Source organism: Myotis myotis, unplaced genomic scaffold (assembly GCF_014108235.1).
Source record: "Myotis myotis isolate mMyoMyo1 unplaced genomic scaffold, mMyoMyo1.p scaffold_m19_p_9, whole genome shotgun sequence".
In the NCBI taxonomy this organism is placed as follows: domain Eukaryota; kingdom Metazoa; phylum Chordata; class Mammalia; order Chiroptera; family Vespertilionidae; genus Myotis; species Myotis myotis.
Genome location: NW_023416401.1, coordinates 19,000,262 through 19,012,797, shown reverse-complemented (window position 1 = coordinate 19,012,797; position 12,536 = coordinate 19,000,262). Strand labels below are relative to the sequence as shown.

General features: G+C 59.4%; 1 protein-coding gene across 50 annotated transcripts in view; it reads right to left on the bottom strand.

The window, feature by feature from the left end:
• Positions 1-12,536, bottom strand: part of CELF4 (CUGBP Elav-like family member 4) — a 270,758-nt gene that overhangs the window by 6,805 nt on the left and 251,417 nt on the right. For 9 of the 50 annotated variants that reach the window (XM_036323012.1, XM_036323019.1, XM_036323014.1 and 6 more), the window contains exons 9-13: positions 10,764-10,829; positions 9,740-9,823; positions 5,664-5,747; positions 1,192-1,270; positions 443-614 (exon numbers count right to left, since the gene is read on the bottom strand). In XM_036323012.1, coding sequence (XP_036178905.1) covers positions 443-614; positions 1,192-1,270; positions 5,664-5,747; positions 9,740-9,823; positions 10,764-10,829 — 485 coding nt within the window. Of the gene's footprint in view, positions 1-442; positions 615-1,191; positions 1,271-5,603; positions 5,748-9,739; positions 9,824-10,763; positions 10,830-12,536 lie in introns of all 50 variants that reach the window. The other 41 variants (XM_036323031.1, XM_036323032.1, XM_036323062.1 and 38 more) reach the window with 13 other exon arrangements.

The following is a 12,536-nucleotide window of genomic DNA, read 5'->3' as shown; positions in this document are numbered from 1 at the left end:
TTTGAAAAGTCCTGTTCCTCTTCTCCAGGCTGAGCTATGGGGAATTGGAGCGGGGAGGGGATCAAGTGTCCAGGCAGGAGAGCTGGGGGAGGGGGAGCCAGGGAGGCGCCACAGAGGGCTACAGCTCCCCACAGGACCTACTCTGCGCCCCAAACGCTCCCAGCCCTGAGCGTGCCATGTGGCAAACAGGGGCGCAGGCCCAGGGCCCCCCCACTTCTCAGAACGGTCCCCTCACTCTGCTCCGTTGGCTCTGCGTCAGGGGGATGGCCATGACTGTTTCTCGGGGTGACCACTGCTCTGCGCCTGGCCCCTAGGAGCCGAGCAAGGAGCAGGTCCAGACGGGCGCAGCGGGTCCAGGCCACGGAGGTCGGGGAGGCGGCGGGTCCGTCCGGTGTTCCCTCCCGAACCCCCCCGACCCCGCGCCCCGGCGGTCCCGGGTTACCTGTGCGAGTCCTGGTCTCCCCCGGGGGACGCTCCCGCCGGCGCTCAGTACGGGCGATTGGCGTCTTTGGGCCGCTTCAGCTGCACCTTGAGCCTCTTCATGCCGATCTGGAAGCCGTTCATGGCCTGGATGGCGGTCTGCGCGCTGGCCGGGTTGTCGAAACTCACGAAGCCTGGCGAGACACGAGGGACGAGGGCCTGGGTTTCCACTGGGCCGCCCGGGCCGGAGGGGTCGGTGGGGAGAAGTCCGGGCGAGGGCGGGGCGGGGCGGGCGGGCCGATGGCGGCCCCTCCCTGCACTCCCGTCCCGCGATAGTCTCCTCCCCCTCCAGGCAAGGGGCGGGGCTAGAGGCTCCTCCCTTCGGGGTAAGGGGCGGGGCTAGAGGCCCCACCCCTCTGGACAAGGACGGGGCTAGCGCCTCCTCCCCCTCCGGACAGGGGCGGGGCTAGAGGCTCCCCCTTGGGCCGGGGCGGGGCACGAGGCTCCTCCCCCTGGGCCCCGCCCGGGCCGGCCTCACCCCCCTCCAGCCCGCGAGCCCGTGGTCCCTCCCGGGGTGGGCGCTTCCGAGGCTCCGGGCCTCGCCAACCAGCGGGGCCTGGCAGGGTCTCCCCGGCTCCACCTCGGCTATGGGCGGCGCCCTCTCCCACGAGCGAGGAGCCGCGGCGCAGCGGGGCTCGGACAGGCGCCCGCCCCCCACCCCGGCCGGCCCCGCACCTCGGCCCTCTCCTGCGGCGGGAGAGGCGGACACACCTGCGGGCGGAGGAGTTTATTGGACACTGTCCTCCCTGACAGGAGGGGGCCTGGCAGCGGGAGGGCACAGGGTGCCGGCCTGGGGAGAGAGAGGAGTGCGAGGGGGAGGGAGGGAGGCACCACGGAGAAAACTCGGCCGCCGTTTGGGGCCACCCCCTTCGCGAGTGCCGCCCGGCCACAGGGGAGGGCAGAGGCTGGCAGTCCTCGCGGCCCCTCCACCCCCTCCCGGGCCTGGCCGGGCTCCTGGTGGACACCGGGGTTCAGTCCAGACCCTCTTCCATGAACCCACCACCTCGTCCCAGGGGCTGCGGGCATCTCCCTTTCATTTTGTAAAATTCCAAGCCCCGAGAGCAAGTGCTCTTGGCCTGGACTAAGCAGCTGATGTGTCCCCTATGAACCCCCCATAACAATAATAACAGTATTATAACAATAACAGTACAAATTAACACTCTCAGCAAAAATCAATGGAGAGCCTGCAGAAGTGCTTTTACCCCTTCTTCCCCCCCGCCCGCCCCCCAACATCCCAGGACAAGGTATAGAACCATCCATGGCTCCCAGTCACCTTCTGAAACACCAAGTTCTCAGATGGATCAGGTTCCAAAGTCCAGTTAGAAGTCACCTTTTTGCAACTTTGAGTGCATCTACTGCGAGTTACATCAGCATTTCCCAGAACGGCCCTAACAGGCCTCCTTGAAAGGGGGCTTTCTGTGGCCTCCTAGCTGTACAGCCAGGCCCCTCTGGGGCAGTTCAAGGCTCATTAACAAATAAAAGCCTCCCCTCCCACCCCAAATTCTCCAATAAGTAAACCTTTATCTCTCTGTTTAACCTAGCATTTCCTGGAATTTGACTTAGAGGCCTTTTCTCCTATAAAATCTCCCTACAAAATGTATGAAAACTAAGCGTGGTGAAGTTCCCAGGCCATCCTGCAAACCTGCTTCATTTGGGGGCTTGTCCCCAAATAGTATGAGACATAATGGGTAGCTGTACAGACACACTGAAGCAGAAGCTGCCTTCTTGGTTAATTGTCCCTGGTTCCTCCCACCTGCCTGTGGTCCCCCCCTCGCTCTCCTGGTAGTGGCTGTTTTGCCCTTTTTCCCTTGCCCCAGACACTTCCTGTGTTTGTTCACATCTGCTCTTGCAGCCAAGTACCATGGAAGATGGGGAGGGTGTATGTGGGAGCAAGTGAGTGCTCTCACCCGCAGGGGCATGTGAGCTCAGATGGAACTGGTTAGAGCCGGTCCCAACGCAAACGAAACACAACACAACCAACGTCTGCAAAAATATATATGCCAGAGTAGATAGGAGAGATTTGGGATTATCCATAGTTGAAGATTAGTGTGAATAATCCTTCCACCTTCTCCTCTCATCCCCTCAGGACCCATCCCCTCCCCACCCACCTAGATGTCTGAAGGCTGGTCTAGTTGTTAGCAGAGCAGATGTGTGAATTGTGTGTCTGTTACACTGCTCTCCCCGGACTACGACTACGGACTACGACTACCAAAGCCTCTCTACCTGTGGGGACAAGAGAGCCTCGCTGTGGGTGACAGCTACACCCCTCCCTCCTCTGCTGAGCCCCCAGCACCACCAGCTCTGGCTCTACCTGGCCACCTGCACTGGTGGCTGAGAGAGATAAAAGGGGCTGGAGGGCTGTGGTGTGAAGGGAGGGACAGCCACGGAGCGGGGAGAAGGGGCAGTGGGGCCCTGCAGGAGGAAAGCTTAGTTTTTGTGGGAGACTCTGGCGTCTCCAGAAGCCCCAGGGTTGGGGAGGACACCAGGCTCGAGGGAACTTTTCTTCCTCAACTAATTTTGTTAACTGGCCAGCAGCCTGGGAAGGGAGCTCGTCCCCCACTGGCAGGGCTCTGGGCACCATCTCCCAGGGTTACTGCCTTCCTTCTCTCCGAGTCCCTTCCCACACCCTCCCCCTCCCCCCAAGAAAGTTCCTGCCTCCCAGACCTTGGTGCCCCTCTCCCCCAGGCCCTTCTTTCGACTTAGCAACCATGTGCGCTGCCCATTGCTCACCAAAAAAAGCCTCTGGAAGATTCTGTTTATTGCTTATAAAATGCAAGGGGGGCATTTGAAGGGTTCACTTCACATAGGACCACATTTACAACAAAATGGCCCCCTCTTTGGGGGAACAGAGAGAGATCTAGCACTTCTTGAGGGTCCTCTCTGGCCGTGCCCCTCACACACACCATCCCATGTAACCTCAGAGCCTCCCGGAGGGCTGACTGCTGGAGTCCTATTTCACACATGAGGACACTGCCGCTGACTGCCCCTGAGTGAGTGCCCGGGCTGGTGCTCACACAAAAGGCCTCCGAGAGCCTGGCAGAAGGCTCGCGTGTGAACCGGAGCCCTGGCAGGCCTGGCGGGAGACTGTCCTTTTTCAGGCGGTGGAAGATGTTAGTGCTGGAGGCTCACTCAGGAAGAGAGGAGAGAGCCAGAGCAGAGGTATTCAGAAGATTTTTTAAAAAGCAGGGGGAAAACCCTTGGTCCTGGAGAATTTAAATGGCTAATGGCCAGGGGAGTGGTTGGGCAGACTAAGGAAGTCCTTGGAAAAGCTGGGTTGCTCGGATGGACGTCAGGGACAGCCAGAGACGGAGCAAATGACCAAGGGTTTGGCTGGAGACCAAGCAGCTCCATCCCGGTGCCAGCACTCTGTGGGCTCCTGGCAGTGTTCTAGGGTCCATGCAACGCCTGAGGCCAACTACAGGGCAAAGGTGAGGCTCTCGGGTTCTTACACACATGACAGTAATGCGTCAGAAGCAACCCTGTCACGCGGTGGAGAGAAGCAGCCCTGCCTTTCTCTCTGGCTTAGCTTTCCCAACGCCCAGAGAGAAATGAGCTGCGAAGGCAGCTCTGTGCACTGAAGTACCACAGGCTCCAGGGGCGGGGACAGTGGAGCCCAGATCCTGACTGCCTGGAGCACGCGCCCTAAACCTCAGGCCCGTCGTGGTTCTGGCAAGTTGGTCTCCAAACTGGAATTTCCTTAACATGCTCTTCCTGATGCTTCTATACTCAGACCTTCTCCCTCCACCACCCCCGCCCCCAGCTACGACCTGGGCTCTCTGGGGGCTGGACTCCTCAGTCCTTGGTGAACCATTGAGTGGCTCTGGCCCCAGAGGAAGGGCTGATGTAGGTGGGAGAGGAGGAGGGGAGGGGAGAGGTGTGAGGATGAAGTGGGACTTCATGTCTGAAGCCAATCAAAACACAGGATGCCCAGTTGAGTTGGACTTTCAGATAAACAGTGAACACTTGTTTAGCATACATATATCTCAAATATTGCATGGGCCACATTGAAGGTAACATTTGGGACATACTTATACTAAAAAATGCATCCATTGTTTATCTGAAATTCCAATATAACTGGGCACCCTATATTTTACCCGACAACCAGACTCCAAGATCCTGCCCAGTCCTCCCTCCTCCACCTAACACCCTGCCGCCAGGCAACTTTCCTGAAAGCTGTATCTTCTTTCTATTACTTTCGGCTCAAGGACCTACCACCATCTCCCACTGCCTACCACACCACCTGGAGCAGCCTCATCAGAAGGGCCAAGCCCTCCCCAGCACAGACCCGCCCTCACAGATGGTCTCCCCTGAACCCTCCTTTCTCCCCGAAGCCTCCAGCGTCCTCCCTGCCTGGAACTGCCTCCCCTTCCGTTACTGCCATCCACCTGCCTTTCTCAGCACTCCATCCCTAGGTGCCTTGCAGAGTTCACTGCTGTTGAGTAGGTGTGGTTTTCATCTAAGCTCAGACCTGAGGCTTCCTGAGGCAGGGGCCACTTTCCTCTTCCTGACTCCTCAACAGTGTGGCCTGGTGATCTGGGAGGGTGGGCGGGGGAAGGAGAGTTCACTGGATGGCAGGAGGGGAGCAAAGAGCAGGGTAGACAGAGAAGGGGGACGGGGGAGGGACAGAGAGGTGGACGGGAGGAAGCCAAGGGGAGGCGGGTGGGTCCTCAGCTAGGCAGTGCCCCGCCAAGGATCAGGCTCGGCTTTCATCCAGGGGCCACTCTGACGGTGAGAGGTGAAGGGCTGCGGGGAGGGGGAGGCCCGCGGGGGGAGAAAATGGGTGTTGGTGGCGTGCTCTGCTGGCTGCCCCCTCCCACCCTAGCCCAAGGTGGCTCCTCCCCCTTCTCTGTGGGTGGGAACTGGGACTCCAAGCAGGGAGGGGAACCTAGCTCTTGGACTGGGAAGGGGAGGATGGGGAGCTGGAGGAGAGGTGGGCAGGGAAAGCGAAGAAGCCAAAAGTAGAAGAGAGAAGAAGAGTGAGAGGAGGTGGGTGGAGGCTGGGCCCTAGGGGGCACCTGGTGGGGTGGGGAGCTGTGTGAGGGGAGGTTAAAGCAGTTGCGGTAAATTGGTGCGAGCACCGCCCTGTCCTAGGTGAAGCTAGTTGGTTTGTTATCTTTACCCACCAAAGCATTTACTTTGGTTAGTCGCCCGATCCACAAACACTTTCGAGGAGATGACATTACCGAAAGGGAGGAACATCTGCATCAGCTCAGCATCCCCAAACTCCTGGGGCAGATGGTAGATGAACAGGTTACAGCCCTCGGGCCCTGCGGTGAGGGGAGGGGGCGGGGGAGGAGGGATGGCGGGGTGGGGGAAGAGAGAGACAGAGGAGAGGTGAGCGAGTTAGGCAGCGGCAGCAGGGAGGGGTGGGCGAGGTTAGGAAGGGGGGTCTCATCCAAGATCCAAGAAGAAGGGGGGCTGCTGAGCCCACGGTCTGAGCTCTGTTCACTGGTCTGCCCGTGGGCAAGTCACTGAACCTCTCTGTGCCTCAGTTGCCTTTTCTGCAAAATGGATCAATCACAGGGTGCCTGCCTAGCAACTCTGGGGCTCCAGGGGTGAAGGGATGGAGTAAAAGGGGTGAACACAGGCCTGATGGCATGGGAACCAAGTGCTGAGGAGAAGCAGAGGTGCGGAGAACTGGGAGGGGCTGCGGGCCTCCCTCCTGCCCAGCCCCTGCTCAGGGGAGGGCAGAGGGGTTTGTCCTGGGGCAGGCACGCCAGTGGTGCTGGTGCAGTGGGTGGGAAGCTTCGTCTCACCTCCTGCACCCAGGGGTGGGAGCTCAGCCTGGCCTGCAGCCACTCCTTTCTGTCTGCTTCCCAATGGCCCTACCTTCTCAAACTCAGCCCTGGTCTCAAAGGCAGAAATCAAGATTTACCCTGCCTCCTCTGGTGGGCTAGGTGCACAGGAGGGGCTCCACAGCCAGGCTCCATGACTAGCCATGAGCCTCATTTCGTTACAGTAACAGCCCTGCCACTTCTATAGCTTGTCCCCCCCACTTCACAGATGAGAAAACTGAGGCCCAGAGAGGTTAAGTCACCTACCAAAAGTCACACAGCTAGTAGGAGGTGGAGCCAGGATATAGACCCAGGCTATCTGCCTCCAGTCTGTGCTTTCTCCTCTCTCTACCTCTCTGTCATAAATCTCAATGCCCCAGAAACTCTGAAGGATTTCTGAAATTTCCAGATAGCTGAAGATTTACTTTTCTCCTTTTAAATGACCCAAATGCTCAATTTTAACTCGTTGAAATGGAAATCTCTCTGATACTTCATCTATTTCCTGCCATCTTAAGCATAGCATGGCACATGTGACTTAACCTGTCAGAGTGTGGTCATTCCAGTGCTTTCCGCCCCATGGAGGACATGCAAAGGACACAGCTGCATTTGTCAGAGTTGTGTACCAGCTGAGGTTCTGATGGGAGCTGGTGGAAACTAACGTGAGCTCAAAAGTGAAGGCTGTAAGGCACCGACGTGGGCTGTGTGGCTCTCCCGGCCAGAACCAATGGCCACGGTTCTCTGGGAAGGGCAAGGCCAGGCAGCCCAGTCCTGGAGCAAAGAGCTCGCTCTGGAGTCTCTGCCCTTCCCTGCCTTTCCTCTCCCCTCCCACCTTCCGCCTTCCTCCTTCCAAAGACTCCTCTGACTCCCACAGCCGCCCTCTGAACTGCTGACCTCCTGGGTCCCTGGTTCCCACCCGACTCCCTTCCCTGGACCGCCGTTTCCCAGGCAAACGGCCAGGTTACAGCGTTCAGAACTGTTCAGAACCGGTGCAAGTGTGCACCGGGGTCCCGGTGCTGGATCCCCCAAGCTCTGGCGACCCTCTCCTAGCCCGTCCCCTCCCACCATGTGTGTTCACTGGCTCATGCTGTGTGTCCCTTGATGGTCCCCAGCTAGGTGTGAGTCCCCATGGGGCAGGAACCAGCTTGAAGGACTAATCTAAGCCACAGCTCCTCCAGAACCCCCACCCAGATGCTCCCCACCCCGCCCCCTGCCAGGGCTCCCTGAGTCCACACTCCATCCTCGGCTGGCCTTCTGAGGCTCTTTCTCCTTCATGTCTGGGAGGTTCTCTCCAGCCAGATGGGGTGCTCTCTAGGGGCAGGTGCATTTGCCACCCTCCACCCCCACCGCAGTTCCCCAGTACATGCCTTCTCCCCTCCCAGACCCATTCTTCAGGGCTTCCCTCTCCTCTCAGTGCTGACACCTGCCTTGAACTTGGGGCCCATGTTCCAAGTTCAAGTCCTGCAAGCTGCTTTATGTGGATGTTATGTTGTCATTAAAAGGCAAGGAGCCTTCGAAGGAAGGCCCGTGGATTGCGTTCCATCAGCATGGCGTGTGGCTGAGCCCCACCAGTCCCCTGCCCCTCACCCCTCAACAAGGAGCCTACACACTTCCCTACTCCAGCGGCCCCGAGCTCGCACTGTATTCCCTCATCCACAGGTTCTAGAGCACCCAGATGGCGTAACCAGCAGGACTTGGAGACCAATCTGGTCCAGCCCAGCCTTCTGCAAAATGGCGAAATGGAGCTCCAGAGACAGAAAGTGCCAACCCCTGACCACACAGCACCCCTGGCAGAGCCGGGGATGGAGCCAACCCTGAGGGGAACCGTGGCCTGTCTGGGGATTCAGGCATCTGCTGGCTTTCAGGCTCAACTCAAAGACAAGGACTGGAAGGAAGGTCCTCCCCAGCAACCAGTGTGCCCTGGTACTTCCAGGGCATTGCACAAGGGGAAGCGGCCATGATGTGAAGAGGCCGGGGCTGGAGGAACACAGCTTTCTTTTCCATCCATGCCTCATGTAACACTGAACACAGCTTCGGTCTGGCTTCCACCCACCCTCAGCCTATCACCCCACCCCCAGGCTCATCTCACCCTCTGCAACACCTATGCCTTTGCTCCTGCTGTGCCCCCTCCCCCGACCCACCCCCAGGCATGCCTGTGTCCCTACCTCTGTGTGCCCTGAAGCCTTCCCTGACAACCCCACCCCCAGCGCCGTGGGCCCTCCCCTGTACACAACATGGCTCTGTAGGCATCTGGGTTCACATCTCACCCCTCCCATGCCCTGCTCCCCAGGGTCGCTCATCCGGGACACCCTATTCAGGGAGAATGGGGACAGTCGTGGGAGACCCTAGGCCAGAGGAGAGGCTGCAGTGGCGACTGACCACACAGGATCTGATGTAGCGCACAGGGCGTGACGGTGGGGATGAAGCTGCCCACAGATGGAGAGAAGGTATGAGAAGGCGTTCAGAGCTAGACCCATGGGGTGGTGCACAGGGTGAGGTGGGGGCAGGGCAGGGAGCAGATGGAGGGCCTCAGCCCTTCAAGCTCTAGGCCTGTTCAGGGCCTGTCTGACCGAAGGGATTTGGACCGCAGACACACATGCTAACTATCCCTGGCTGTGGGACGGTTCACTGGAAGCAGAGGTGGGGAGACCTGGGAGGGGCTGTGGGCCCCCCTCCTGCCCAGCCCCTGCTCAGGGGAGGGCAGAGGGGATTGTCCTAGGACAGACACGCCAGTGGTGCTGGTGCAGTGGGTGTGGCAAGAGCTCATGCCAGCCACTGGACACCAGTGGACCCCCTGGCCATGTGGCCTACTGGGCAGTGGTGGCCTCGCTGGCAGGGTGACCTTTTCATGGGGGTGGGGAGGACAGGACCTTGTTAGTGTTCCTACCCTGTCAAACTGAGCTTGTGCAGGCCATGGGGCCCCGAGGGCGGGCTTGTTCATCCAGCTCCTGTAGGTCTCCAGCTCAGGAACGGGAGGACACTGGGTCTTAATGAGTCCCAGGCTCCCTGGCCACTGGCCTTGCCTGGCCCACCCTGGTCACACCAGGGCCTCTGGATGTGGCTCTCCAGGATCTCCGTCTCCCCAGAGGCCCGCACTTGGGCCCCTATCCCCATCTGGCTCGCCTGGTCACCCAGAGGGTAAAACTTCTGACAATAGGTTTCCCTACCCCCACCCCATGCCAGCTGTGAGCATCCCTACTTCTTCCCTTCCTCTCCACTGGGGGAGGGGGAATTCTTGGGCCCCCAAGTCGTCCAGGGTCCCACCCTCCTAACCTTTCCCACTGGGGTTTGCAGAACTGCCCGAGAAGCCCACCTCATGCTGCATTGGAGAGCGCCGCGTCTCACAATCCTGCCCTCTTCCCTCACCTCAACACAGCACACAAACATGGTCATTTTTCCAACAAAACGCCTACCGAAGACCCAGGAGCAGCCTCTTTGGGGGGAGAAGGGGACGGGGAAGGGCCTGGGAGCCCGGCTTGCAGACTCACCTTCTCGCTGTTGCTGGGGGATCATTGGAGGCGGCTGAGGGAAGGCCTGGCTTATCTGACCATAGGCAGCAGGGTAGGCGGCTGCTGGAGGGCCAAAGAGGCAAGAGAGCAAGACACGACGACAGCGAGACGACAGCGACACGGAGAGACAGGGTGAGAGGCAAGAAGGAAGAGACATTTCAGTGTTGAGCAGTAAAAGCAGACCAGTAAAAAGTGCACTTCAGTGCAGCCACGTAAGATAAAGCTGGCGCTGAGGAGCAAAGGAGAAGCGTGCAGTGAAGATGAGAAGTGTGTGTGTGCACAGGTGTGTGCGTGTTTGTGTTTGTATGTACACAGGTGTGTGTGCGTGTTCATGTGTGTGCGTGCTGCCCGGCCCAGGGGTGGGAGTGAGAGAAGCATGACTGACAGCTTGCCTTGGGCTTTCTATAGTGGCTGGTCCCCTTCCCATTCAGTGACCCAAGGCCATCTACCCCTCCTTTTTCTACCTCTGGCTGCCTATCCTCCCCTGCTTGGTCAGCCTTGCTCACACCAACTCCCACTACCTGGCGGGGGGGAGGGGAGCACGGAAGGTTGAACTGCTTTCCCTCCAGGGCCTCTCCTTCTCTCAAACCCAGGCATCTAAGCTTCCAGGACCGGCAACTGTGGACTGTGGACTGCGGTGGGAGGCACCCCAGCCCCCACCCTCCCCACCCCATGCTGCTGTGTGGCTTGGTGCTGGATAAACTAGACACACTGGCTTGGCAGCCCCATGGGAAGGAAATCTGGCCTCAAAGATGATAACTGCAAGGTTACCTGGCCTGAAGTTCTGACCACCCACCTCTCCAAGGGCACCATGGAATGCTAGGGGCCTGCGAGAGGGTGGCAGCCTGAAGCAGGGGCCTCTGGAAGTATAGCCCTCCCTCCTTTCACCTCAGCTCCCCACCCCCCTCCCTCCCTCCACCTTTCCCTCCCCTACAGTGCCCGGCCCAGGTCTAGGTGGGGATGAGCAGGGCTGGGGGAGCAGTGGGCACGCGTGGGTACTAACGACCTGCATATTGCTGCACTCCCGCGTAGGCCTGCTGCAGGGGGTCCGCGGCCGTGGGACTCTGCGCTGCAGGGGAGCCAAGGGGCAGAGGTCAGTGATGCCCCCCAAAGCCAGCCCCTCCCCCACCACGCCCATGGTGATGGCACTGTGGCTGCATTGCCCTTCCCAAGCACTGTGGTGTCTGCCCTGGGGCAGGTCATCTGAGTGCCTGCCTTGCTGGGGTTCCCCCTTCTCCAGTCCAGGGCCCTTAGTAGGATGGAGGTTGCCCCCCTGGCTGGGGGATGCAGCCTACAGCTGGCCTGGGGTGGGGGGGGGAGACAGATGCTTTATGCAGAAGGCTGGGAAGGGCTGGGAAGAAGATGCCAGAAGCTTGGCCATGAGGGGCTTGGTGGGGACACATGAGGGACCTGGCCCAGGAGAAGGGCTGTGGAAAGTGGGCGAGAGGCTGTCAGGAGGCTGGTCTCATCCTCACTGTCCTTAGCATAAGTCGGGGGCAGAACCCAGCTGGTGTAAGAAAGGCACAGGGGGGCCTCACCCTGCCACTCTGTCCTCCTGGGCCACCCATGGCTGCTCAGGCAAAGGGACCCTCTCCTGTAGTCTAGGGAGTTGGCACAAGGCACAAGGCTTCCATCCCAAGGCCGTGGCTAAGACACCCCAGGCAGGACTGGCCACACAGATGAGGCCTGCCTGTGGGCTGGGAGAGGAGTAGTGCTCACAGACACTGAGGAACCAGCAGGCCAAGGACCTTCCTCCAGTCCGAATTTGTGACTCTTGGATGTCTACTGCCCGGTACGAGAAGAGGGCCCTCATGCTGACACTTGGGCAAGAACTGAGGGCAGCTGGGCTGCGGAAGGCTTGGTCCACTTCTGTTGCCTCTGCTGGGTCTTGGAGGCTGTGGGCCAAAGCCTAGTGCAAGGCCAACAGTGGACACTGCCTTTGGTGGTGATGGCTAGTGGGAGTAGGCTGGCCTCAGAGGCCTGGAGAGGTGGGTGGGGACAGATCTAGCTGCAGCATGTTCAGAGAAAACTGGGTAACACAGGGAGGCAGAAAGAAAACCATCGGGACTTACCTGCCTGGTGACCTTGGTCACCAAGCTAACTGGCAGTGCCAGACTTAGGGGCCTTGTAGACCAGGAAGAATTCCCCACTTCCTTCCTGAGCTCCTGTTTCTGAGCTTCAGTAACATCCCACTCCAACAATAGCACCTGGACCTCCGGGCAGCCAGGGAAATCATGGGGCAGAGATGCTTAAAGACTGCAGGCTGCAGCAGGGGAGCTGGGCCAGGGCTGCTCAGAGGGGTGGCTGAAGTCGGATCCTAGCCCTGTCCCTCTCTTCCCCCTGCTCGTGGGGCCTGGAGCCAGGAGCTGCCAGTGCTGAGGTGGTAGTGGTGGTGCTTGCGGGTGTCTGCTCCTCCCTGCTGCTCCCTCTCGCTGACTCTGCCTCAGTTCTCTGGAGGGAAACCCACCTCGGCTCTTGGTCTCCCCAGCCCCTCAACCACATCCTGCCTTTATGCAAATTAAAGAGTCATCTCTATCTCTGGCACACAGTGTAGTGCCCTGCGTAACATAAAACCTGCACAACTCACATGACAGCCACGCCCCCCCTTCCCCCTCACACACGCACACCCTCACACACGCACAGCGCTAGGTTCATAGCAAGTGCTCAGCATATACTGCGACATAGGAAAGAAGGAATCGTCCTTAACATTTATAGAGACACCCCTACAGGGGTGTTATGTGGCAGTAAAGGGCACACTATGTGCTTTCAACATGAT